At 48.2% G+C, this 27000-nt stretch overlaps 1 protein-coding gene across 6 annotated transcripts in view; it reads left to right on the forward strand.

The window, feature by feature from the left end:
- The window catches only part of ACACA (acetyl-CoA carboxylase alpha), a 100308-nt gene that overhangs the window by 1026 nt on the left and 72282 nt on the right, over nt 1-27000 (forward strand). For 3 of the 6 annotated variants that reach the window (XM_079325285.1, XM_079325284.1, XM_079325283.1), the window contains exons 1-23: nt 473-571; nt 3450-3496; nt 4164-4416; nt 13635-13767; nt 14306-14444; nt 14687-14796; nt 15200-15281; nt 15634-15732; nt 16439-16545; nt 17212-17322; nt 17442-17651; nt 18150-18320; nt 18945-19106; nt 19351-19514; nt 20253-20403; nt 20874-20977; nt 21473-21554; nt 22765-22910; nt 23472-23622; nt 24814-24948; nt 25820-25966; nt 26154-26342; nt 26832-26932. In XM_079325285.1, coding sequence (XP_079181411.1) covers nt 4190-4416; nt 13635-13767; nt 14306-14444; nt 14687-14796; nt 15200-15281; nt 15634-15732; nt 16439-16545; nt 17212-17322; nt 17442-17651; nt 18150-18320; nt 18945-19106; nt 19351-19514; nt 20253-20403; nt 20874-20977; nt 21473-21554; nt 22765-22910; nt 23472-23622; nt 24814-24948; nt 25820-25966; nt 26154-26342; nt 26832-26932 — 2921 coding nt within the window. In that variant the 5' untranslated portion in view covers nt 473-571; nt 3450-3496; nt 4164-4189. Of the gene's footprint in view, nt 1-114; nt 240-472; nt 572-3449; nt 3497-4163; nt 4417-11129; nt 11333-13634; nt 13768-14305; nt 14445-14686; nt 14797-15199; nt 15282-15633; nt 15733-16438; nt 16546-17211; nt 17323-17441; nt 17652-18149; nt 18321-18944; nt 19107-19350; nt 19515-20252; nt 20404-20873; nt 20978-21472; nt 21555-22764; nt 22911-23471; nt 23623-24813; nt 24949-25819; nt 25967-26153; nt 26343-26831; nt 26933-27000 lie in introns of those variants that run through there. The other 3 variants (XM_079325282.1, XM_079325281.1, XM_079325286.1) reach the window with 3 other exon arrangements.

Below are 27000 nucleotides of genomic sequence, written 5' to 3' on the forward strand. Positions count from 1 at the left end.
GCTCAGGGTGGGATTGTTGGGGAGTCTGTGCAGGGCTGGGAGTTGGACTGGATAATCCTTGTGTGTCCCTTCCAACTCAGAACTTTCCATGATTCTGTGATTCTACGTCCACAGGTGGAAAGTTCTAGGTAGTTGTTTTTCTCCTAATATCCAGCCTAACCCTGCCCTGGCCCAGCTCCAGTCCTTCCTTCGGGTCCCGTCCCTGTCACAGGGAGCAGAGCTCAGAGCTGCAGCCCCCGGTGAGTGTCCCCTGAGCCCCTCCAGACCCTTCCCCATCCTCTGCACACTCTCCATCCCCTCTGGCTCTTTCCCTGGAGCCCGGGCCTCCCTCAGCAGTGTGCCGTGCAGCTGCTGAGGAGCCGTTCCTGCGAGTGCCAGGCTGCTTTGGGCGGCAGTGGAGCAATGCCCAATGATGAACCGGGGGCAGGCTCAGCTGGGGCCGCCTCAGCTGCCCTGGGGGGTTAAAACAGCACGGCCAGGGAGCCACCGAGGCTCTTCAGAGCTGGGGACCCTCTGCTGCAGGAGCCATCCCTTCTCCCGACCTGGAACTCCCCCCCCAGCCCTGCTATAGGTGAGCATGCTGCTGATTTTTCTGTGGCTGGGAGAAGCGACTCTGTTTGCATTTGGTTTTAGATTTTTTGCTCTGTTGTTTTCTGTGTTTCTCCAGGTAGAGCACAAATCCACCTCGTCACTTTAAAGTGATTCACGTTGATCAGTGATGCCACAGCTCCCTGGGCTTTAATCAGGAGACATTTGAATACAGCTAGTTTTATTAATTTCCTTTTTGTATGCCTTATCAGTATGGTAGAAGTGTTTCTCTGGTCCTTTGAAAGAGCCCACTGAAATACTGATGCTCTCTTCAGTTGTGGATTTGTCTTCAGAATGGGATGGTTTAAAGGAAAATAGGAAACTTTAATTTCCACCTGTCATTGCCCAAGTTTCATGCCTGGGCGTATTTTACAATATTGAAAGTGATTTTAAAGTGAAGCTGTTATAAAACTTCTGAAGTCTGGTATTCTTACAAGTACATTTCAGTGTCATGCCAGAGATGTGACTAATAGTAGCAGCAGAACTGTGGAGGAGTGGAGTGGGGCTTGTTTCACCTCAGGTTTGACCAGACCTGGCACTTTCTGAGTTTGGGTTGCAGTTTTCATTGCTGGTAGCACGGACACGATCTGGGTGTTCAATTCCTGAACACCTGTAGAGCTGGAGCTGATTTCCCTGGGACAAGGGAGCACAGCAAGGCTCAGTCTGTGCAGATCCAGCTGTGCCTAAATGTGTTTCTGCATCTGAGCAGGCTCAGTGCTGTTACCTGTTCTTACATCATCACAGGATTGAGCTCTCAATCTTCATTCTTCCATAAACTGCAGGTTTTTCTCAGTCTCTGCAGAAGTTACCTGTTGGACAGGCTGTTGGCACCTGCAGAAGGGATTGTAGGGCCTGAGGATCTGCATAATTTTGGATAATTGTAGGGTCTAATTCAGCATTATTGAGACAAACAGTGTGTGTGCAGTGTTTGTGGCACACAGATTTATCTTGGTGCTCAGCTGAATTCAAGGTGCTTGTGTAAAAATGGAACTGTGGCAGTTGCATTTCAGAGACACAATATGCAGAAGTGCATAAATATACCCTTTTATTTGTAAATATGTGATACACTCCTTTATTTGTAGATATATATAACACACCCCTTTACTTGTATACATGTAACATACCTCTGTGTTTGTATATATAAAATATACTTCCATATGTGTATAGATAATGCAAGTGTATTTATAAACTATATCTCTATATGTGTATAGGTAACATAAGTATATTTTTTGTATATGTAATACATCTCTATATGTAATTCATCTCTCTAGTTACATATATAGAAAATTTACCTTTATATTTCTATGTATGTAATATACCAGTGGACAGTGAACAGCCTTGTGCTTTGCATTCACAGCACTGAATCCAGAGGCTTCAGTGAGGAGATCTTTGAGAAAAGTTCTGTGTAATTTAGCCCCAGACAATGCTGAAATTAATTCAAATATGAACGAGGACTCTCGGTGTGCTGAGAACAAGCCAAGCTTATCACTCCAGCACAAAGCTGATTGCACAACCCCAGCAGAACTCCTGGCTCTGGGACTGGGCTCCCAGGGCTTGGAAGTGCCTTGGGAAATGGACCTGAGTGGGGTTTCATGGATAATAACTGAATTTTTTGGAGCTGAGTTGGACAGACAAGGTGTTGCAGTGAAGTTGTGTGAGCATGGCAGAGCCTGGCCTTGGGTGGATGGTTTCTCATGGAATATTGAGTGCAACATTTCACTTCCTGTTCCTTTCCTTAAAAAAAAAAATCCTTGAAACTTGCTTATTAATGTAATAGTTATTGAAATTAGAAAAGGTTTTTCTTCAATGAAGTAAGGTTGAAGTTAGTTTGGCTGCATCCCAACCTCTTTGGTGCTGGTGATTGTGCCAACAGTAAATCTGTCTGGATGAAAATCTTTAGGAGTGATCTGATGCCAGGATAAATACCCACATAAATACTCTCTGCATCTTTGTATGCACAAACAAAATGGGATTTGTGCTGTCTGAGCAGCTCAGGTAAAGAAATCTCCCTGCATGGTTTGACTTGCACATCACAGGTGGACAGGGAAACTTTGTGGTCATGCCCCCCCTTCTTCTTGTCTCTTCCCCCTAAAAGAGGGTTTTTTAATGCTTTTAATATCCATGTCAGACAGATATTTGTGGCTTTTCAGTTACAAAATGGTTAATGATGCCTCTGTCAAATGAAGTGCCTGTGGCCCCAGGGCAACTGGAGTTTGTGGGAGGAGTGATGTCAACACAGGATTTGATCTAAATAATTCAGCCAAGTACATTCATGGCAAAAGTGCATGAGCCAGTTGGATGAGTTTTTAGTTCTCAGTTACTGAGGGAAAGCAGAGTGTGATGTTTAGGGATTGCTCTGGCTATGAATGCTTGTCTGAGCCCTCATTAAAGGTCCCATCATGTCCCATTTGTGTGGCACCACGGGCCAGGTTTTTGGAGAGCTGATTGTGCTCCATCCTTGTGCTCAGCATAACGTGGCTGTGATTAGCAGGGCTGAGGAGGTTCTCACTGGGATTGACTCCTTGGGATTCAGCTGGGAACTGCCACCAGCTGCAGAAGGTGACAGGGAAGGTTTGATAGGAGCAGATAGTGCTGGCACAACCCGTTGTTCCTTTTAGAAACAAAACTGGCAGGTCTCTTAGAAGATTCCAGAAGGATGGACCAGCAGGAGGTGCCACAGTTGGACTTGGGCACTGCAGGTTTAGCTCCTGGGTTAATCTGTACCTGGAGCAAGCAAGGCAGTCCCTGTGGTGTCCCTGTGGTTTTTTCAGGATGGTTTTGATGCTATAAACAGGAAAACACACATGGAATATGCTTCATTTTAACCCTAGTGTTTACTTCCTAATTCTTTTCTTTTCCAGTTCGTTTTGGAAGTGGCTCACTGCTCAGTTTGCACGGATATCCAGAGGTCAGTGCATTCCTCATTTCCTAATGATGTGTTTCCACATGTGTAGTTGTCATGTAAGTGCAGCAAAGTCAGGCAGAGCAGGGGGTATCAAATGTTTATTCCCCTTTGTGCTCTGGGGTGTTCCTTTGTTTTCCACATCTCTCATGGCTCTTTCTCAGTTGAAATTATTTTTTTTTATTTTTAAGAAAATGCTTGAATTCCCTGCTGGAATAGTGTAACAGACCCATCCCTGGAAATGTCCAAGGCCAGAAGCAGCCTGGACTGGTGGAGGGTGTCCCTGCCCATAGCAGGGCATGGGATGAGATGAGATTTGAGCTCCCTTCCGACCCAAACCAGTCAGGGATTCTCTGATCCTGTGATTTGTGATACTCTATAGGTTTAGGGTCTGGTGTGTGGGGTTTTTTTGGTGTTTTTTTTTTCCTTTAAATGACTCCTGCACCTTTGTCTGAGGTGGGAAGTTCTGCAGCTTGTGAATCTCAGAATCTTTGTGCAAACAGAGAAATCAGTGCTTAGTGCAGAACTGTGTTTGATCCCAGACTCAGCATTCATCTCCAACCTTTTAACATTACCTTTCCCATCAGTGAACCTTGCCTTGCCCTCCTCTTTGTCCTCCAAGAGCAGCTATTCACCTCAGGTTTGATTTCCCCCTTTCTTTTTCCCCTCCCAGTGTTGAGGGGCCAGTTTTGGGGAGCCATGGAGGAATCCTCTGAAGCCAGCAAAGGCGCGGACGCGAGCGCTCACTCGCGCTTCATCATCGGCTCCGTGTCGGAGGACAACTCCGAGGATGAGACCAGCTCCCTGGTGAAGATTGATCTGCTGGAGGAGAAGGAGAGGTCTCTGTCACCTGCTTCTGTCTGCTCTGATTCCCTCTCAGACCTGGGGCTTCCAAACACTCAGGATGGCCCAGCCAGCCATATGAGGTATGGATAATTCTTTACCCTGTCAATTCCGAAGGTTCAGCTTTATACCCGTGTTTGGCTTCAAATGCTCCAGCATTCTGTTTTTAAATGTCCTCTTGTATGTTTATCTGTGTCAAATCCTTCCATTTTCCTTTGGTTTTAGTGAAATACTTGTGCCTAAGCTCCTTAAGCACCTTGGCTGTCTTCTCCTGGCTTTCAGAAAATGGAAATGTCTTCACTGAGATATTTAAAGTTTTTGCTTGTGTGTGGTTTTTTTTGGGCCCTCTTTGTTGAGAGCAAGAACAATATTTGCTTATTTTGTCTTCACATGGAATTTGTTGCTTTAAATATAGCCAAAGAATTGCCAGTGGGTAGGATCATTCCATACTGGATTTTTTTGGTTTGGATAGGGAAAATTGTGGTGGTTATAGTAAAGCCTGGAGTCCTGCAATGTGGTAATAAACCAAGATTTAATGTGGTCACTGCTGCCTGAGCTCAGGGTTGGTCTCAGGGCTGCCCCACTCCTGATTCTTTGTGAAGGAGCCATGACCTGGAATTTTGAGCTCATGGTGATGGTGTTTCCTTGTCCAAAGGCCCCTTTGTTTTTAGGTGTTGCTGATTTGCATTCCTGTTGGATTTCCCTGTTGTTCTCTGAGCACTTTCCATGTACAGATCAGTTTCTCAGTGCTTGGTCAGTCTTGCTTCACTCTCCCACGTATCCTTCATTTGTTTGCCATGTTCCAGGAGATCTGCTCTTTCTGCCTGAGCCATCCCATTCCAGGAACACCCAGAACAGTGTGAATCCCACTCCAGTTTTTACTGGACAATCCCTCACTGCCTTCTCTTTGTTGTTTTTGAAGGAATGCTTGATTCTAGAAAGCTTTACTGACCATTGGTAGATATTTACACAACCAGCTAATCCTTATTCTCATGTTTTACTGGTTTCTTTGCTTGTGCAAGTTAAGGAATTGTAATCTCTGCTGGTTTTTAGTGGTTCCCTTCAGGGAGAAGCCTCTGGGAACACAGAGTCCCAGGATGGAGCAGGAGGGGGACATTGGTGTGTGCTTGACAGAGCTTGGTGCTCAGGCTGGGCACCTTCAGCCAGCTGCCACTTGCACAACTGATGCAAAACCTTAAAGCAAATTTACAGAGGGTTACCTTTCCACAGCCTGCCAGTTGCAATGATTTGGCAGCACAAAAGGTGATTTTGAAGCAGGAAACTGTGACTATAGATATCTTAGGAGCAGAAGGAATTGGATGAGCACCTAACCACAAGTGTGCAAATGGACAATCTCAGAGCAGGAAGCTCCCAGGACAGTGCCTGGCAGCAGAGCCTCAGTGCAATAGGAGTGCAACCTTGGGCACCTCTGTTGTAACCTGCTTACTTTGGCAGTCCCTTTGGGGAGCTCTTGACTTTTGAGTTAAATTGGAGAGAAATGCCAATTCAAATAAAAAAAGTTACAGCATTATGGGCTGTTTTTCTAAGATAAACTCAGATGAGCTGAAATACTTTTCAGGATGGTTGTCCTTTTCATCAGGACATTTCTAAATCATGTTTACAGATGGAGAAACTGAGACAAAGACAACAGCAAAGACAAGTTCAACAACTTGCCTGGAGTCACTCTGTGACAATCAGTTAATGGAACAGAGGTGCTCTTGCTTCCAGCTTCCTTTTGGTGATCACACTTTACAAAGTGATAAAGGTAAATTCATAGGTGGTTCTGTACACTTTGACACAAGGTGCAGGTCCAAGGGAGCATATCTCTTGGAAGAAGCTGACAAAAGAACTTTGCATTTGCTGGTGATTTTCCCACAAGATTAAATTAGAGATGGCTCATGTGTGAGGTGAGGAGGGGCTTTGCTGCAGAGCAGTTCTCAGGGAACTTTTAATTGTGATTAAAATGTAGGATTTACTCAGCTGCCAGAGGGTTTGTGAGGGATCTTGTGAAGTGTTCTTGCTGTTGCTAAAGACTCTTGGTGGGACAGGTTGTGCACTGGGGGCTCTCCTGCCCCTGGAGATCCATGGAGCTCTGCAGGGCTGAGAGAGCCACACTGAGAATGAACTTTAAATTGCAGCCCCTCCAATTGGTGTGTGGGGACAGTAACCACCCAGCCTGAGTGTTCAGAGGGTCTTTGTTGCACGTTGCACCTTTAAATAGTAAATCCAAGCCTGCCATTTTTTCCCCTTTTTTCTGCCTGTGTTGTCTCTGAGTTTGAAAGTTTCCATCAACATTTCCAGCCAGTCCTGCTGGGATACAGTTCTCCTTGGAGTGAGCTGTTACAGAGTTGCTATGCTCTTTTTTGAAGTTTTAGTGGCAGATTAAATAACCCCTCCATAAATGCCTCTTGGAAAGTACTTTGAGCCCCTCTGTTTTGTTTAATAAACTGTTGTTGATTATTGCTAAATTTAATTTCTAGCTTCTGAGATGGTATCTTGTATCAAATTCTTGTTTAAAATAGAACAAAACCTGGATGTCTTCTGGTATTTGCACATCAGGGCTCTGATTTCATAAGCAGTGACATGGGTGCACAGAGTCACCTGACAATCCACTTGTATCAGCTGAAAGCCAAATTTTTGGATGGGGTTCAGCTCTTACCTCATATGAAGCCCACAGAATTTAGCTCATTGCTCCTAACCCTGGTTGGACTTCTCAGTGTATTGTCTCAATAAATTGTGGAGATGCTTAAGCAGAACTAATCATCTGCTAAAGGAAATTTGGACAAATGCCTCAATTTTAGCCTGGACAGTAGTGGTTGAGCGTGCCCAGCCTGGCACTGGGACAGGGTGCCTGCCTAGAAACCAACCCTGGAGTGACTGCACAGAGTCCTGGATGTAATGAAAGATCCTTTTGAGCTTCATCTGAATCTAAAAAAATTCCTTTCCAGCCCAGCAGTTTGTGGTTGGGAGGCTGCACTGTGGATGCTGTGAGGTTGTTGCTGCTGCTGTGGTTTTTGTACAAATGTGCTGGGGGCTCTGTGGGGCTGCTGCTGCCTCTGGAGCTGCTCCACCAAGGATTTCTCTGCTGCATGGAGTCCCTGCTGCTGCAGGGTCCTGCTGTGGGGTCTGATCCCCCTCTGGCTCTGCCTGTGCTGGAGGTTCTGTCTAGGGTGACCTGTGTGGAAGGAACAACCTCCTCTATCCCAGCCTGGCCTTGGACACTTCCAGGGATGGAGCAGCCACAGCTTCTGTGCCAAACCCTCACCACCCTCACAGGGAAGAATTTCTGCCTAATTTCTAATCTTAACCTGCCCTCATTCAGCTTAAGGCCATGAACTTCATTCACCAGGAGTGGAAAGTTGATTTCCTCCTCTCTCTTTTGAAGGAAAAGGAGGTGGTTGGACTCGTGGCTGTGCCTGGTTGTACTGATAACGTGGGAATTACAGCTTTCCTTCCCTGAACACACACACTGTGTACCTCTGCATGCCTCCCTGAAGTTGTATACTTATTTTGGTGTTATTTTACACTCTTTAACCTCAGTTAACAGAGGAAATGTCCCTTCTAAAGTCAGTCATTTGTTGGGAGATTTTGCAGATCCCCTGGCTGAGATAGCACAGTGTGACAGCATCTCCCACGTGCTCCCTTACCTGATCCTTCTAACTGGAAGATAACAAATCTCTTACTTTGGGTAAATCTCATGTGAGACTCTCCCACCTGCCCCCTAAGTCTGGTTTTAAAAGGTCCATTCTCATGTTCCTGCAGATCAGATCTGTTCAGCACCTGAACTTTGCCAAAGAGCACAGGGAGGGCTCCCTGCCAGGGACTCCAATTCCACTCCACTGTCTGGTGCAGAACTATCCTGTGCTGTTGTTGTTGTTCACTTTTATCTTGGTGCCAGGGCTTGACCTGGAGAGTGTTGGGCTGTTTGCTGCTCCAGGAACATGTGGGATTTTACCATGAGGATGTAAAAGTAAAGCTCTTTTGGTACTTTGTAGGTTTAGGAACTGAGTGTGGATATTAATTGGATTTAAACATGACTGTTTATTTGGATTGATGTTTGGATTCAGTGGATATTTTGAGTGTCAGGGTGTTGCTTTTGGACTTGCAAGGAAGCTCAGTGATTTGGGCTGTGTGTCCTGGGAATGGTCCAGTTCCCAATGCATCTGGCATGGCAGATAAGCAGCCAGGTGTGTGGTTAGGAAAAGGAACTTCTGGCAAACTATTGGCACCTGGCAATTTGGAAGGAATTGCCAGCTTGTACCCATCTGGGCTCTGTAAAAATTCCAGCTTTAGGCTAAAGACCTGCCTGGACTGATGCTGGCACTCTGTCTTAGTGTGGAAAGGAAGTTATTTACCAGGCAGTGCAGAGAGGCCTGGCTTTGTTCTGTGCTGCATCCTTTATTTAATTTCCTGAAATCCTGAAGGCTCAATTCATTGTCAGAGCTGAGTCAAGTTGCATTTGTTTGACCTCTGGGTGAAGCCCTGGTTTTGACAGTGTCTGTGTTTGAGCCAGTTCTGGCACTTTGAAGCATGGGCAGAGCTGTCTTGGCCAGAGTGCAGATTGCTGCCTGCAGTGCCTGTGGCCTGAGGCACAGGGAACCATTTATTCCAGCTGTGCAATTCTGCATCCCTTGCTGGGCTGCATTTCTGCTGGCTCCTTCCCTCTGCCTTCCTGTGAAATGGGATGCAAGGGCAGAGCTAAAACTGGAGCAGATCTTAGGGAGGCTTCAGCTGCCTGAGTCTTATCACCCAGATGGAATATGTGTTCTCATCATATTTACAAAAGCACAGAGCCCAAAGGATGGGGAGAGCTGCCCTTTCCACCCCTTCCCAGAGGGAAACAATCTCCAGTCCTTTCTCTGGGAGGCTCTGTGTGTGTGTGTGTGCTGCAGTCTGCTCCAGGCTGCCTTCCTCACGAGGCAGCTCATGCATCCCTGCTCTGGAACACACAGAACATCACCCTGGCATGTGGCAGTGCTGGGACCAGTGCTGGCTCCTGGCTGGGATGTGCCTCAGGTACGTGTCCCTAAGCAATGGCTTTTCCTTGGAGGCTGCAGGAGAGCAGCAGCTGCTCCTTTGTCTGAGGAGGGGGTGGATTCTGGGGGGTAGCAGGGTTTGGGGAGCACTGTGTGCAGGAAATCAGCTCTGTGCAGCCTTTGTGTGCTGAATGGGCAGCCCTGGATCAGTGGCACCTCCTTGTGCAGCTTGTTTTTGTAGGGATGCTGCAGCAAACCGTGGCCATTGATTTCTCAGCAGTGAATTCAGCTAGCAGTGTATTTTTAACCAATGCTGGAGCTGCTCCTCTGGGTGTGCTCCTCCAGCAGCAAATCGTGGCCATTTCTCTGCCAGCAGTGGATTCAGCTGCTGGAAGGCACAGGGAATGTTTCTAACAGTGCCACATTAAGCTCTGTGTAGATTTGTTTCCTTGCAGCTACAACAGGCAGAGCCTGTTTGGATTGGGGACTGCAGGTGGGATTTTTGGGAATGAATTAAATGGAGAATTTGTGGGGTACCTGATGACTGGGCAGCTTGAGATGCTTTTCCAAGAGGAGTAAAGGCTGGCAAGTGAAAGGCTTTGAGTTCTGGGGGAGATCCATCATGTTGGGGGGTTCCTGTTGGTTAAACTCTGCTCTCTCAGGTCCCTTGGCTCTGGTGAGGTTTGTGTGCAGACTGAGCTGCTCCACAGCACAGTGTCCCTGTTCTGCTGCTCCCTGGATGTGCCTGGAACAGCACATGGCACTGCTGCTGCCCCTCACTGTGCCACCATGTCACTGTGTCACCTCTCCTGGCCTCAGCCCCCAGGCCCTGAGGGGAGGTTACTCCTGTCACCAGGTTAATGTGCATTTTGGTATTCTCTCCCCCAGATCAAAGCTGTGCTGCCTGGCTCTCCACCAGGACAGATCCAAATATCCCCAAATTAAAATTTACCAGCTGCTGTGTCTAGTTCCAGTTCAGGTTTTACCATCAAGGCACTGCTACAGTCACTGCCCTTCCTTATCCTGCCTCTACCTCCAAATTTGCAATTTATGTCTTTGTGTGTGCAGGGCCAGGAGTTGCACTCTGATGATCCTCCCTTCCATCTCAGGATATTCCAAGATTGTGGCACTGATTAAACATTCTTCCTTCCTCCAGTGATGTTACTGGACCTTGGCATGCTGTAACACTTTGCTTGTGAGGATATTTATTCTTCCAGTATTCTTCCACATGAGAGTAGACCTTTTTTAAACCAGCTTGTGAGGATATTTGTTCTGCAGTGCTTCCAGCACATGGAGGCACCTCATCTCCATCTTATAGGTGGGAAACAGGCACAGAAAACTGAAGTGATGTGTCCAGGGTCTCCCAGCTCCCAGTTTGATCTGCCAGCTCTGTCCCACTGGAAACGCTGTCCCTGTCCCCTCCCACCCCTCCTGAAAAGCCCACATTAAATCCTACAAGTGGGCAGCATTCCTGGGGTGGCAGAGCCCAGGCTGGGCTGTCTCTCCTGGAGCAGAATCCCTGTGGGTGCTGGTGGAGGATGAGGGGAGCTGTGCTGCCATTCCCAGTGTGCCCAGTTTGCCCAGTTTGGGAGCTGTCCCGGCTCGGAGCAGCCGCGTTGGAGCTCATTACGTAACCTGTGGCTGTTGTGTGCCTGTGCTGCTCAGCTGAGTGACAGAGGGAGGGAGGGAAGGAGGGAGGGAGGGAGGGAGGGAGGGAGGGAGGGAGGGAGAGGGAGGCTGGTCCCCTCTGCTGCGTCACTGCCAGGGTGACACGGCCTGGGGGGAGCCAGGACAAAGGTTGGGAGATCTGGAGCAGCCAGAGCAGGGAGGTGTCGCTGCTTGCAGCAGAAACAGCAGGAGGCTCTTTGCAGCTTCTCCTTCAGCTGCAGAGCTGGCAAATGCAAGAGCTGCAGCTGCAGAGAGGAGCCGTGAGCAAGCCTGAAATCCCTTGATTGCTGCCCCCAGCCAGCATGGAGGATTCTGCAGAGCAGAGTCAGGAGATGAGGTACCACATGCTGCAAAGGTAAGAATCCCACATCTGCCTGTGTCCCCTGCTGGGCTCTGTGCTGGAGATGCTCACTGAGCTTTTGGTGTTTGTTTTATCCTCTGGGAGCTCTCTGTGCATGCAGCCCATGACAAAGATGCCAGGGTGCAGCTCAGCTGGGGGATCAGGGTTGTTCAACTTGGAGGTTCTGCACAACTTCTATCCCCTGTGAGCTCTGAAGGATTAAAAAATATTTTGAAAATTCCTCCATCACAAAACATGGCAGTTGTGAGCAGGTGATTAATAGGGATGACAATCACTAACTCAGCATTTATTCTGTTTTGTTTAGAGTTCTGTGCTTCCTTCCTGTTGAACTTCTACCTCATCTTATCCTGCAAAAAAAAAAGGAAAACACAAAACCAAACCCAACTCTTCTGTTTTGATTACAATGTGCAGCCTGTGATTACTGATAAAGAAATTTAATATTCTTGGCATGCTCACCAATCAAGCTGTAGTTGTTTATGTCCACGTGTTTGTTGCATCCTGGAGGATGAACCTCAGCCTCTATTGACATTTTGCCTGTAGAGTATCTTTGTGTGTAGTAATTTCTTGGTGGGACAGTTCATATTTACACATGTTCACAGATTCTCACCTTGAGATTTTTATCTCTTCTTATTTTAAACCTGTAGTGCATGAACCTCTCTCACTCCTTGGACTGTGTTCGTTTCTTGCCAGGAAGACTCTGACCCCCTAAGTGCACAGATTTAGTAGAAATTCCACCTTAATACACATTTTCTCTCTCTCTTGCCTGTTGGCTCCTGCCCTTGTATTCCCAGGCTGAGTTCACAGGAGTGTCAGACTTTTGCTACCAGGGAGACATTCTAAGTTTGGTGACAATGTCTGGAAGTGCAGCTGCCTGGGAGAAGGGAAAGTATGAGGGAATGAACCTGTGCACACAGAGTGCTTTGCCTTTCCCTGGCTGGCAGCTTCTGCTCTACTCTGAGATAAGATACTCTGCAATTGGTGTGACCCAGCACAGCCATTTCTGTGTCCCAGACTGTCACTGGGAGTGACAGGGGTGGTGTTGCTGTGCTCCTGGGGAGGTGTTGAGGAGGGTCTCAGGGTGCAGCTCCTGGGCTCCCTGCCTTTGCTGGCTGTGAAGAGGAAATCTGTAGACCTGCCTTGGCTTCTCCTGGTGTTGTTCTTCCCTTTGTGCCCTCTCCCAGCAGTTCCAGTTGCTCTTTGCTGCATCCCATCCCATTCTCAGTGGAATTACTCAATGGAGCAACCCTTCAGCAGCTGATTAGGCCAGAGGTTCCATCCAGAGCACAGATCTGCCCAGCACCAACCCCTTGGTGCTCTCAGTTCTTCCCAAAGCTCTGATCTGAGCTTCCCAATCTTTATTCCTGCAGAAGGGTTCTGTGATGCTGCCAGAGGCAGGGCAAGGGTTTCCTTGTGTTCCTGGGAAGGAAAAGCACAGTAAAAACAAGTAAACTGTGGAGTGAGCAGAGAGGTGAAGCTTCAGTGCCTGTGGAATAAACAGTGTCTCATTAATTCCCAGTCCTCACTCAGTGTGAGGAGCAGCTCTGTGCTTTTCTCTGGAATTTCCTCTCACAGACTCAGCTTTGTAAACTTTAGCAAATCAAGAAATGGGTGATGCATCCCTGAGTTGTTGCTGTGGAAGCTGAAGCAGAAGGAGGGGAAGTGGCTGTGCCATTGCCACACAGAAGGGCTGTGGCAGGGCACGGGGTTGGTCTTGGCAGGCACAAAATTGGCTTTCTGTGTTTGTAGTAGGAGTAACGTGATTAATTTATCCTCTGGCTCTCAGAGCTTTTCAGGAAGGTATTAAAGACTGGGCAGTGGAAAACTCTTGGAGAATGATTTCCATAGCCAGTCTGAGTCTGTCATTTGCACCTGGAGATAAATTAGCTGTGCTTCCCAGGAGGATTTCCTTACAGAATCTGATCTTTGCAGCTTGTTTTGCCAAATCACTGTTGTTTCCAGTTTTCTCTAGATGGATTGAAAGCAATCTGGTGGAACTTTGTTGTTCTGTGTTAGGCAACAACACACAGCAAACATAATGTTACCTATTTATATTTTGGCATAGCTGTAATTCTTCCAGATAACCTGAAACTTTTGCTGGGAAATAACTGAAAAGTAATTTAAAATTAGTCATCCCTGTAAAACTGAGGACCAGGCCATGAGGGTCTGGAGGCAAGGAGAGATTTTGCCTGTCTGATTGGTGAATGTGATCCAAGAGAACTTTCACATCATTCACACACTATTTTTTGCTGGTGTCCAGCTGCTCTGAGGTTGGTTGTGTCTGCCCCTGTTTCCTCAGGCCCAGCATGTCTGGTTTGCACCTTGTCAAGCAAGGCCGGGACAGGAAGAAGGTGGATGTGCAGCGAGATTTCACCGTGGCTTCTCCAGCAGAATTTGTTACTCGTTTTGGAGGGAATAAAGTCATTGAAAAGGTAACTCCCTACCCTTTTTGGCATATTTCAGCTCCTCTCTGAAGCTCTGACTTGTCTCTCTCTAAGGCTGTATGTTGCAGGTATAAAATTACTAATATTTCTGAGCTTGGAAGTTGTGCTTCTGCCTGGAATCATTGTGTTTCCTTATTCTGTATGATAAGCTAAAATAATGAGATGTTTGTTTAACATAATAAGAAAAAAATAGTAAGTCAGAGCACCTCTGCTGATACAGAAGAATTCATAGATAAAACAAAAGTAGACTAGATAGACACTATAAAATGTATTTAAAAATGCATGATAATTTGATTTGAGTCCTTCTATTCTTTAATCCAACCAAGGCATAACACACAGAAATTTTATGATGAAACAAGAGCTGCTCTCTGAATTGACAGATGGGCCACGAGCTGGGTGCTGGCTAAGGAAACTGCACAGCCCCAAACTGGGCAAAGAGTCTGCAGGGGAAAAAAACTCCTTTCATGATTGTTAATGGTTTTGTGCTATTTAGACTCTATTTCATCCCAGCTTCTAATGCACCCAGGTCCTGATAGCAAATAATGGCATTGCAGCAGTGAAGTGCATGAGGTCCATCCGGCGCTGGTCCTACGAGATGTTCAGGAATGAGAGGGCCATCAGGTTTGTGGTCATGGTCACTCCTGAGGACCTGAAAGCCAATGCAGGTGAGCTGGGGAGCTGGGGGAGGGCCACAGCCTTGTGGGGAGGCAGGGGGTGGGATGTCCCTCTGATCTGTCAGGGTGGGATGTCCCCCTGATCTCTTGGGGTGGGATGTTCTGGAGCAGGTTGGTGTTTCCTAGAGAGTCAGCTCAGGGAGCTGGGAGGGCTCAGCCTGGGGAAAAGGAGAATTTTAGAGCAAGTCATGTTGTTAGATTTGCAGCCTAAATGGGAGCTCCTCTGTTTGCAGAGTACATTAAAATGGCAGATCACTACGTGCCCGTCCCAGGAGGACCCAACAACAACAACTATGCAAACGTGGAGCTCATCCTTGATATTGCCAAGAGGATTCCAGTGCAGGTGAGAAGTGCCACAGGCCCTGAGCAATCTGCTCTCCTTCAGTGAGGAGTTGTGCCTGGGGAGCAAAGCAGGACAGAGAAACTGGAATTCTAAATTAGCACCCAAAGGCAACCCATGTGACAGTGCAGTGGCTATCCCAGTGTGAATATCTGCAGGAGAGGGAGGTTTGCAGCCTTGCACTTCCCTACACCATGCTCCTCCTCAGCTGGTTGCTTGCACTTGTCTGTGAGGTGAAAGTCATCCTTTAAATTCAGCACACTCTGTAGCTCAGCTCTGGCTCCTGGGTGTTCTGAGGCTTTTTTCCATGAGGAAAAGAAAGACTTGAAGTGTTTGCATGTGTCTGTCTCTGCTTACTTGGTTGTTTTATTCAAATAAAGAGCAAATTGTTTCTTTCCTCCTGCAGGCTGTGTGGGCTGGCTGGGGCCATGCATCAGAGAACCCCAAACTGCCAGAACTTCTCCACAAAAACGGGATTGCTTTCATGGGTGAGGAGATGGACTGCTCATCTGATGTGTTTGAACTGGGGAGGTTTAGGGGGATAGAAAATCCTGAGTCCAAGAGAGAGCCATGAGGAGTGGGCTGCAGTGCAAGATGGATGATCTGTTCTTTACAGTAGTTCTTATATGGAAGAAGGGGAAAGTTTTCCAAAATAGCCTTTAATGTTGAGATGAAAAATCAAAAAAGATTCCTGTTAAATCAGATTGTCCCTGTTCTCATTTTAAAGAAGGCTCAGTTTTATGGGAAGAATGGAGTTGTTCCTAAATCAGACTTCTGGACATTTCCCTAATGTCTGACACCCCTTGTGTCTGTCTCATGCATTGCTTTTGCTCTTTGCAGGTCCTCCCAGCCAAGCCATGTGGGCCTTAGGAGATAAAATTGCTTCTTCCATCGTGGCTCAGACTGCTGGAATTCCAACTCTTCCTTGGAGTGGCAGTGGTAAGAAGGAAATTTTCCTGTGTTTGTCAGGATCATCCTGATGTTTTTGTTCCTTCAATGTGTCTAATTTTTAAGAAGCTCCATGATCAAAAGTGTGTTCCAGGAGATTTTCCATGTATTCAGAGTTTCCCATTTGTGCTGTTTGCCCAGCACACCAGTGAGATGCCTTGGAAGCAATGACTTTAGGGATGGAATGAGCCTGGAGATGGTGGGAGAAGCTGGCAGTGTGCAGAGGAGGGATGAGGAAACATGGAAGAAGTTTCCTGGAGTTCAGCTGATGCTCACAGGCTCACCTGGTACACCAGGGCTTGGAGACACCTGCTCTAATGGAAGCTGTCCCTGCCCATGGCAGGGGTTTGGAGCAAGCTGATTTTTATAGTCTCTTCCAACCCAAACCATCCCATAATTCTGTGTAGTTTTGGAGCCCATACTCTGCTTCCATGGAAGTTCCTGTGCAGTTTCAAAACACTGTAAATAACAGCCTACTTCTCACAGATCAGTGGATGAGGATAGAATGGATTGGATACAAACTCTTGCACCCCAGAAATCAGAAATGTCTGTTTACATTCTGCACACTCCTTTTCTAAGAGCTCCCAGCCTGATTCCTCAGGCTGCTGTGGCTGTCCCTTGTGTCACCCACCTCCTGCAGCTGCCTTTACCCAGCCTGGCAGCAGGAGGAGCTCAGAGGGTGCTGTTTGTGTCCCAGGCCTTCGAGTGGACTGGCAGGAGAACGACCTGCAGAAGCGCATCCTGAACGTGCCGCAGGAGCTCTACGAGAAGGGCTACGTGAAGGACGCGGATGATGGCCTCAGGGTGGGTCTGGGGGGCTCACACAGCTCACCAAAACTGGCCTGGAGCCTCCTCATGGCACCACAAACTGCAGCCCCAGAGCTGGCTCTTGGGAGCTGATCATTCACAAACCTTGGGTCTGGACAGCTGGGTGAGGATTGGCAGGGAGAGCGAAATGCGGGACCGAGGTTGAATTAAAAGCTGTCACCTAATTTTTGTTCAGTGCAGGAAGAAGGTGTTTTTAGGAAAAACCCACAACCACACACTTGATTTCATCTTTGGAGTTTCTCCTTGAGGAAGAGTTTTAGAATGAGAGATATTCCTGGCATAATATAGGATTTGGAGTTTTCCTTTGTGAAGAGCAGAGGTGGAGTGTGTGATTTTCCATGTTACCCAGCCTCTGTATTATACAGAAGCTTTTCTGTGAATTTGTAAATTTAATGGCATTGAAGCACTAACAAAAGATTTTGTGGTCACTTGGAGAGGTCAGAATTCTCTGTAATCACAAAATCCCTGCTGATTTTTCTAGCTACAGGCACTCTCTTCAATGGGATATTTGTTTCTATCCCATTAGTTGCTAAATAGTCAAGATATCGAAGCCTGGATGTAAATCAATAGGGAAATAATGATTTTTTCACTGGATTCTGCTGCCTTTTTGTACTCACCCTGTTGTTCTGTCCATCTTGCCAGGCTGCTGAGGAGGTTGGCTACCCTGTCATGATCAAGGCTTCTGAAGGAGGAGGAGGAAAAGGAATCAGGAAAGTGAACAATGCAGATGACTTCCCCAATCTGTTCAGACAGGTGACTTTCCCCACTGCACTGTGGTCTTGTTCTAAATGTTCAGGCTGGCTGTGAGACCTCAGCACTGAAGCTCCATCTTAACCAAGATGTTCTGCCTGTTCCTTCTGTCCCTGCTGTAGGTTCAAACTGAAGTGCCAGGCTCTCCCATCTTTGTGATGAGGCTGGCCAAGCAGTCCAGGCACCTGGAGGTGCAGATCCTGGCAGACCAGTATGGCAATGCCATCTCCCTCTTTGGCCGGGACTGCTCCGTGCAGCGCCGGCACCAGAAAATCATCGAGGAGGCTCCAGCCTCTATTGCAACCTCAACAGTGTTTGAGCACATGGAACAGGTGAGAGTGGCTCTGCAGCCTCCCCTGCCCTGGCCAGGCTCCAGAAACAAGCAGGACTTTGTATTTTTAGTTTATGTCAGAGTTTTGTGTTGTTGAATGTTTTAAAGGAGCAGTAGAGGGTTGTGTGTGTCTTGAGCTGCTTCCTGTGATTTCCACACTAAATCCCACCAGCAGCTCCTTTCAAAGATATATGCCCCCCAAAAGGGAGAGAAATGTGTTTTAAATGTGTGTTACCATAATAAAAGCAGGAGTTGCAGGAGTTGCCTAATGTTGGGTGTTGCAAATCTTTGCTTTAAACTCTGCCTTCTGTAAATTGTAGATGAAACAAGTTGGAAATCAAAACTCCTGTGCCACAGGCTTTTCTCTGAGCAGGTCCTGTGCCTGTTACAAGTTTTGGGGTGTTTCAGAGTGCCAGCAACAGTCTGAAGTGGGTGTGGTGGATGAAGAGAGAGAGCACAGGTAACTGGCAGTGCAATATTCTCTTTTCCTGTGTCCCAGTGTGCAGTGAAGCTTGCCAAAATGGTGGGGTACGTGAGTGCAGGCACTGTGGAGTACCTGTACAGCCAGGATGGCAGCTTCTACTTCCTGGAGCTGAACCCACGGCTGCAGGTGGAGCATCCCTGCACAGAGATGGTGGCAGATGTCAACCTGCCAGCAGCACAGCTCCAGGTGAGCACAGCAAATTGGCTTTCTCATCTTTCAGCAAGTTCAGCAGTTGTTTGAAGTTCCCCAAAGCCATGAGGGGATTCCTCAGAGATCCTGTAGAGAGCAGCTGTCAATATGCTGTGGCTTGTCAGTTGCTTGTGTATCCCCCCAAGCTCCTGGCCCCCAATTTTCCAGCTGTGGGTGGATGCCACAGTCCCCTCACACCTCATTAAGGCTCTTTGTGATTTTATACTTCTTTTTTGAGCTGTATCTGTAATAAAGACCCAACTAATGAATGGGGCAGGTGAAATTTTTTTCCATAAGGATGCAGCCAGCAGCTGGTTCTGCAGGTTAATCTCCCCACAGTTTATAATTGCAAAATTCCAGTTTCCTATAACCAATTAGGGCCCTTCTGTCTCACTGGAACCTCAGTATATTTTTAACAGGCCTAATGCCTGCCCATCCTCAGCTGACCTGGCACTGTCAGCTTTCCCTGGAGCCTTTTAATCAGTCAATGGAAAATACTGGCTGAAGGGCTTAAGGTGGATATTACACTGAGCTGAGTTGTCTTGGGGACTGTCAATGTTTGACTCTGTGAGGAGAGAAGCAGTGGAGGGGTTTTTTTATCATTTTTTTGTTCCTCCTTAGATTGCCATGGGGATCCCCCTCCACAGGATCAAGGACATCAGGATGATGTATGGAGTTTCTCCCTGGGGAGACACAACCATTGATTTTGAGAACTCAGCCCACGTCCCCAGTCCCCGTGGCCACGTCATCGCTGCCCGGATCACCAGTGAGAATCCTGATGAGGTGAGGCTTCAACTTCTGTGCTTGGTGCTCCCTGTGGGCTTTACAGGGCCAGTCCTGCTGCTGCTGCAACTTTTGGCAGCAAATACAAAAGATTCTTACCTCACTTGTACTCAGGTTAGACACAGCCTGAACTTGTTACACCGTGCTGCAGCACAAGGAGGTGTTCTCAGAGCCTCCAGGGCCCTAATTCTGGATTATTCACCTTTTCTTTAGGGCCTAGAGCAGTGTCTGTCTGTCTTTGCAGGGGTTTAAGCCCAGTTCTGGCACAGTTCAGGAGCTGAATTTCCGGAGCAATAAGAATGTCTGGGGCTATTTCAGTGTGGCTGCTGCAGGAGGGCTCCATGAATTTGCTGATTCCCAGTTTGGTCACTGCTTCTCCTGGGGAGAGAACCGTGAAGAAGCCATCTCGTAAGTCAGGAACGTGGGAGAGCCTGGGAATTGCTTGGGTTTGTCCCCTTTGATCCAAAGTGCCATGGGAAAACAAGGCTCCTCACTTCTAGGAGTTTCCAGAGAAATCTCCCTGTCTTTATTTTGTTCTCCATGTCATGGTCAGGTGTCTCATCCTGTCTTGCTTTACAATTCCACTATATTGCACCTACATTTCTACACTTCTTGCTAGATTTTCTTTCTTTTTCTTCCTTTCTGTTTCATCCCTGCCTTGTATACCTGCTGCTGGGCTGTGACACAGCTACCCAAGTGTGGAAGTCCCTCTTTAAAGCTTCTAACAGGAAAAACATTGCTAACCTGACTTACCAATGCTTCAGGATGGTTTGTGAGCCACAGAGTGTCCTCTGTGGTGTGGGGTTTTAAAGACCTGTCTGACCTGTTATCCATGTTTTTCATCCAAAGCCTTTCCAGTTCCACTCTGGGTGGGGTGGACACCACATCTGTCTGTCTGTCTGTCTGTTGTATGCCCCTGACATGTGGTAGGGCTCTGGGTGATGCTAACAGGGGGAACTCCTGATCCCACTGAGCTGCTCTTCACACCAGCAGCAGGGAAATCAACATTCTCCAATTCCTAAACATTCCTGGAGGATCCTGCTCCAGTGCCTGTTCTCTTCTGCTCTGACCTTTTCTGCCTGGAGCTGCCAACTTACCTGCTACCATTAGGATGGTACAGATAACAGGGCTTCTTTCCCCTTTCAGAAACATGGTGGTGGCTCTGAAGGAGCTGTCCATCCGAGGGGACTTCAGGACCACTGTGGAATACTTGATCAAGCTGCTGGAGACAGAGAGCTTCCAGCAGAACCGCATCGACACGGGCTGGCTGGACCGGCTCATCGCCGAGAAAGTGCAGGTGCAGCTCTTCCCCTTGTGCAGCACACTTGGGAATGAGCAGGGGTGCTGCCTGCTGCTGTGAAAGGGTTTAGGAGTGGTGAATGGCCACTTGATAAAGAAACATTTTGAGTGGCATTGCTTCTTACATATATTGAAATCCTAGGTCGACCCTGTAGGGGAAAGTGGGTCTTAGAGCTGTCCAGAAAAGCATTGAGACCAGTGTTATGTTTGGGGTCTGGGATAGGTGACAGTGGAAGTGTTGTTGGAACCTTGAGATTTGATCCAGGCAGAAGAAAACGTAGTTTTAAGGAGTTACAGAAATAATTGCTTCCATAATAATGTAGAGTTCACATGGCTGCTGCACTGACTTGATTTTGAAGAGAGTTGTCCATGAACCAAAAATAGAGCTAAGACTGCTGATTCTTCTGGCTGGGTGTTGAGATTGGGCTGGAGCTGGAGGAGGTGTGACTGTGTCTGTCCCTTTTTTAGGCTGAGAGGCCTGACACCATGCTGGGGGTGGTGTGTGGGGCTCTGCACGTGGCTGACGTCAGCTTCCGAAACAGCGTCTCCAACTTCCTGCACTCCCTGGAGAGGTAAAAGTGCAAGCTGCTCTCTAGTAATTACTCCTGGTGCACTAGTTCTGTTCAAGGAATGCTCTGGGCTTGTTATCTGCTGTTCCCTGACCTCAGGGAGCTCTTTATCTACTGAGAAAACTAGCAGGTATCTGCATCTCCTCAAAATATCCCCTGCTATCTGCACAGATTGCTTTGGTTTCCAGCAGGAGCTCCAGTAAATGGCTCAGAAACAATGGAGCTCTATCTCTGTGTGCTGCTAGGACAGCATCTGGGGGTCTTGAATCACCCAGAAGTGAATGGAAAGGAGAGCAAAGCTGGCCTGTGTGGCTGGAGGGACTTTGACTTGGTCAAACTGGTTAGTGTCTCTCTTAAAAAGAGACTCTATAACAGCCTATCCCATCTCTCTGCTAGTGTTTCCTAAAGCCTTGCACGCATCTCTGAAGCTCTTTAGACCCTTGGTAGTCATTTGGTGGCTTGTGAAGGATCAGTTTTGTTTTGTACTTGCCTTTGCAGGGGCCAAGTCCTCCCTGCTCACACCCTGCTCAACACGGTGGACGTGGAGCTCATCTACGAGGGCCGGAAGTACGTGCTGAAGGTACATGTGGGACCCCCCAGAGCTGCCCTGGCCTCATCCTTGCACACATCTCTGCAGGCAGCTCTACCTCAGCAGGGCTTATTTTCTCTGCTTTAGTGAGTGAAGAAATCAGCATGGCCTTCTTTTCAATAACACCCCTCCATTGCAGTGTCTCTGTAAACATTTCAGCCTCTTGCTCTGAGTAGGATGAAAACTGCTTTGTTACAGGCAAAGCCTACTACAGGTTGACCAAAACTTCCAGCTGATTTTTCTGACCATGTAGGTCCCTCTGTTGGGGTTTTGACACACCATTGTGACAGAACTGGCAGCAATTTTTCCCTGAGGTGTTGCTTTTTTGCTGCATGCAAAGCCCCATGTTGCAAAAACAAACATAAGAAAGTTAGGAAATATTAGACTTAAGGTTGCCTGTGTAATCTTCATTAGCTTCCTTGGGCAAATTTGTGCTGGTGGAGTTTTTAATGACAAGACCATAGGCTGGTTTTTGCAGCAGTGAGAATTCTGCACCTCTGCACCTCCCTGGGTTTATCTTTGATGAGGAACAGAGGCATTGAGCAGCAGCTGAAGTGTTCTTTAAAGGATTTACCCAGCTTCAAATAGGAGCTCTGAGGCAGAGACTGGGCTAGGATCCCTCTCTCCAGGGAGAGCACTTGTTGCTTTCCTTGTGGGACAATCTGGTTTTTTTCCCCCTGAATTATCTCCTCCATTGTGCAGTTTTAGTGCATGACTGTGACCTGTGACTTGTGAATAGATGAGGGTGAGAAGATGGTCTGTGATTGCACAATCAAACCTCAACCATCAGTGCAAAAGTGTGAGAGGATTAAATCAGCATTCATGGGCAGCACAAGTTCTGGCATCTCTTGGCTGCTGTGTCACAGAATCCCACACTGATTGGGGTTGGCCATTGTAAAGTGTCTCTCTGTCTTTCTTGTGGGCTCCCTTCAGGGCCTGGAAGGCCACAGTTAAATCACCCCAGAATTTCTCTTCTGCAGGCAGAACAATCCCAATTCTCCCAGCCTTTCCTTATAGGAGAAGTGCTCCATCCCTCTGAGCAGCTTCCTTGCTTACCTTTGTAACTCCAATTTTATTACACGACATCAAACACCTCCGTTCCTCTTCATTAATTCCCACTTAGCAAGCTGTGTTGTGGCAACTGAAACACCCAATGCTGTGTTCAATTCACTGGACAATTCCCTCCCTTGTGGGTTTGCAGGTGACCAGGCAGTCTCCCAATTCCTACGTGGTGATCATGAACAGCTCCTGTGTGGAGGTCGACGTGCATCGCCTGAGCGACGGGGGGCTGCTCCTCTCCTATGATGGCAGCAGCTACACCACCTACATGAAAGAAGAAGTGGACAGGTAGAACCTGTGCAGCTTCATGTTTAGCATTTGCACAGCCCAAATGAGGTGTGTTTGTAAGTTCATGCTTCCCAAAGATCAGCTGGCAATGGAATTCTCTCCTGGAAAGGGTTTGCTAGGTGTACGGTGGGTGAGTTTTAAGACAACAGATCTTGGCTACTGTTAGCTGGCTGTGCACCACAAAGAAAACCCCAGAACCTGAAAACCTTTAAAATTCTTGAAATTCCACAGCTGCTTTAGAAATAAAGACAAGTTTCAGTGCTTCCCCTCAAAATTCCCTGCAAGGATCATAGCAGTGAGGGCAGTAAAGGGTATCCCCAGGTCTGGAATGTGAACTCTGCCCCCTCTGCTGTGTTACCTTCTGGGAAAAGTAATGGATCAGCTCAGGAGCACAAAGAATTTGGGTAACTTTCTGGATTTGACCCTCCACCTCTGAGCTGGTTGAGGCGTTTTCCCTTAGTTTTATTTCCAAGTAGAACAGGGAAAGGGAGACTGGATTTTCCCTCTCCCATGCCTTCCCCAAGGAACTGTGTTGCCCTGATGTGTCCTGTCCTTGCCCAGGTACCGCATCACCATTGGGAACAAGACCTGTGTGTTTGAGAAGGAGAACGATCCCTCCATCCTGCGCTCACCTTCTGCTGGCAAGCTGATCCAGTATGTGGTGGAGGATGGGGGACACGTGTTTGCAGGCCAGTGCTTTGCAGAAATTGAGGTAAAAGTCTCAAGGAATTGGTTTGGCTGCCCAGGAAAAAGCTCAGGGGGAGGGATGTTGGATGCTTTGGGACTAGGAGTATTTAATTTACAAATTTTAACCTGAACTACAGCAGGAATTACCAGTGAGAGTGATGGGGTGGGGAAGAAATTACTTAGCAGATGAAATTTGAGTGTTAATCACTCAGATTTATCACACCAAGTGATAAAATTTCTCAGCAGTGAAACCATGGTTTTACCTTCCTGAGATTCCAAGGGAAGGTGAGATCCACGTGTTACCCAGCTGTGGTGAAGGCTTCTCCTGGTAGTACTGACACAGACTCAGACTTACAGGCCAGGATGAAGTAACAAACTTCATCCTGGTTAGCTGATCATTTATCAGCTCAATCCCAGGAGTTAATAAGTGTCACTCCTCCCTTCTCCCTGGGAAGTTACTTAACTCTTACCGAGGAGGAGGATGAGCAATTTCTGCGTCACAGTGAGGAAAGCACAAGGGGTTGTGTAGGAGTGTGTGGCTCAAAACAGATTTGAGGGAGGGGAAGGTGTGTGATGACAGAGGGGCAATTAAACCAGTTGGGGACAATGTGTAGGAGAAAAATATCAAGACAGAGATCCAGCTATTTTATGTAAGTGCTTTTGCACTGCAACAGGTCATGGCTAAGAAGGCACCACCCACACAATCCCTGTGGCTCCCAGTGGTGTTGAGCAGAGCAGGGGTACAAGCAAACTGGCTCCCCCATACCCAACCCTTCTGCTCCAAAGCAGCAGCTCTTGATCTAAGGAAGCATTTCTGTCTGAGAGCTCTACAAAGTGATCCTGGTTCCCTCTGCTTGAAGTGAAGGTGTGGCTGTAGCCTTTGAGAGGAGCCTTTGGATTGCAGCAGAAAATTGTCTGCTTTGTTCACTGTGCTGAGTGTGGGACCTTCCTGAGTCCCCTGTTGGCTCAGGCAGTGGGAGCAGTGACATCCCTGCGTTCCTGCTGTGCTCTTTTGTGGCCAATTCTTTTTTCTCTCATTCCCTTTAGTGTCTGGGTTTTGTTCCCAACATCTGTGCTTGTAAGTTTTGGGAGCACCTGAATGCCAGAGGTGCTCATGCAGGTCTGTCTGTAGTGGGACAATGCCTGCTGGCTCCCAAAACTAGAACCATTTTGGGGCACATGGAGCTGAGTGTGTAACCTGTTTTCCTTGCTACAGGTGATGAAAATGGTGATGACAATAACAGCAGGAGAATCAGGCTGCATCCACTATGTCAAACGGCCAGGGGCAGTCCTGGATCCAGGCTGTGTGATTGCCAAGCTCCAGCTGGATGATCCCAGCAGGGTTCAGCAGGTGAGGAGTTGCAGCAGGCACAGATTTTGTGGGGTTTTCGTGTGGGAGTGATGTCCAGAGTGGTACAAATGGTGCAGTGAACCAGTTTCCTATTTGTACTGGAATTATTACTTCACTGTTCATTTGTCTCAGATGAGGATTGGGACTGAGATTTTTCTCTCTCTCTGATTCAGGCTAACCTTACCTACCATTCCTGCTCTCTGCTTACCTGAGTACTTGTTGTGGGGCTGTGTCTCTCAACCCATTTCCCACTCTTGCAAATTAAACCTTGGCTGCAGCTGAGGGTGGCTAGCTGTTGCCCATGGCTGGAGCCCCCAGGGGCTCAGTGGGGCTGTTGCCCATGGCTGGTGCCCCCAGGGGCTCAGTGAGGCTCTTGCCCATGGCTGGTGCCCCCAGGGGCTCAGTGAGGCTGTTGCCCCCAGGGGCTCAGTGAGGCTCTTGCCCATGGCTGGTGCCCCCAGGGGCTCAGTGAGGCTGTTGCCCCCAGGGGCTCAGTGGGGCTGTTGTCCATGGCTGGTGCCCCCAGGGGCTCAGTGAGGCTGTTGCCCCCAGGGGCTCAGTGGGGCTGTTGCCCATGGCTGGTGCCCCCAGGGGCTCAGTGGGGCTGTTGCCCATGGCTGTTGCCCCCAGGGGCTCAGTGGGGATGGTGCCCCCAGGGGCTCAGTGAGGCTGTTGCCCCCAGGGGCTCAGTGAGGCTGTTGCCCCCAGGGGCTCAGTGAGGCTGGTGCCCCCAGGGGCTCAGTGAGGCTCTTGCCCATGGCTGGTGCCCCCAGGGGCTCAGTGAGGCTCTTGCCCATGGCTGGTGCCCCCAGGGGCTCAGTGGGGCTGTTGCCCATGTCTGGAGCCCCCAGTGAGGCTGTTGTTGTTGCAGGCTGAGCTGCACACAGGAGCCCTGCCCCAGATCCAGAGCACAGCTCTGCGGGGTGAGAAGCTCCACCGCATCTTCCACTACGTGCTGGACAACCTGGTCAATGTGATGAATGGCTACTGCCTGCCAGAGCCCTTCTTCAGCAGCAAGGTACTGGGGGCTTCTCCTTCCAGAGCCAGAGCACAATGTTCTTGCAGCTCAGGGAAGGGTTGGGCAATTTTTCTGCCACCGGGCAGCACCTGTTACATGGGTTGGACATTGTGTCTCTCCTTTTTCCCCTTTTTGTTGTTTGTTCTCTTCTTCACTCTTGCCTTCACACTGCCTTGTCTCTCTCCAGGTGAAGGGCTGGGTTGAGAGATTAATGAAGACCCTGAGGGATCCATCTCTGCCCCTGCTGGAACTGCAGGACATTATGACCAGTGTTTCTGGAAGGATACCACCCAATGTGGAGAAGTCCATCAAGAAGGAGATGGCCCAGTATGCCAGCAACATCACCTCAGTCCTCTGCCAGTTTCCCAGCCAACAGGTGACCAACCACACTTCATGAAGGGATAAAAATTGATTTGTGCTGGGGCAGAGAGAGAGAAAGTTCCTCTAAATGACATGGAGGGTAATTGAACCTGGAAGGTGTGTTTGAACATGGGGTCCTCATGGTGAGAGGAACTTGCCTGTGTCACTTCAAGGCTTGTCTCTTTACCTGTGCTGAAGAGTGTGTGTTCCCTGCTCACTATAGCTTTAACCAGGCACTTTGGAAACACTTCAGTCTTATCAGTGGCCCTGTGAGCATATATTTGCTTTCTGCATGGTTTGTAGTGCCAGTGCAACCTCAAAAAAAGAGTGATTGCAGCCCAGGGAGGCCTGGTAGGGTAGGGAGGTGCTGGAAGCTGATTTCTCCATGTATGATACAGTGCAGTGATTTTTGTTCTTGGACTTCCTTTGCTGGAGTCTGCTGAGGCTCTGGTGTGTCTCTGCTGCTTGTCCTGTGCTTTTTTTCCCATGTGCTTTTCCCTTTCAGATTGCCAACATCCTGGACAGCCACGCGGCCACGCTGAACCGCAAATCAGAGCGCGAGGTTTTCTTCATGAACACGCAGAGCATCGTGCAGCTGGTGCAGAGGTCAGCCTTTGCCAGGGGTGTCCTGCACAGCAGCAGCTCCCCCAGCAGGCAGGGCAGGGCTGTGTGTG

This window comes from Erithacus rubecula, assembly GCF_903797595.1.
Source record: "Erithacus rubecula genome assembly, chromosome: 22".
Lineage (NCBI taxonomy): Eukaryota > Metazoa > Chordata > Aves > Passeriformes > Muscicapidae > Erithacus > Erithacus rubecula.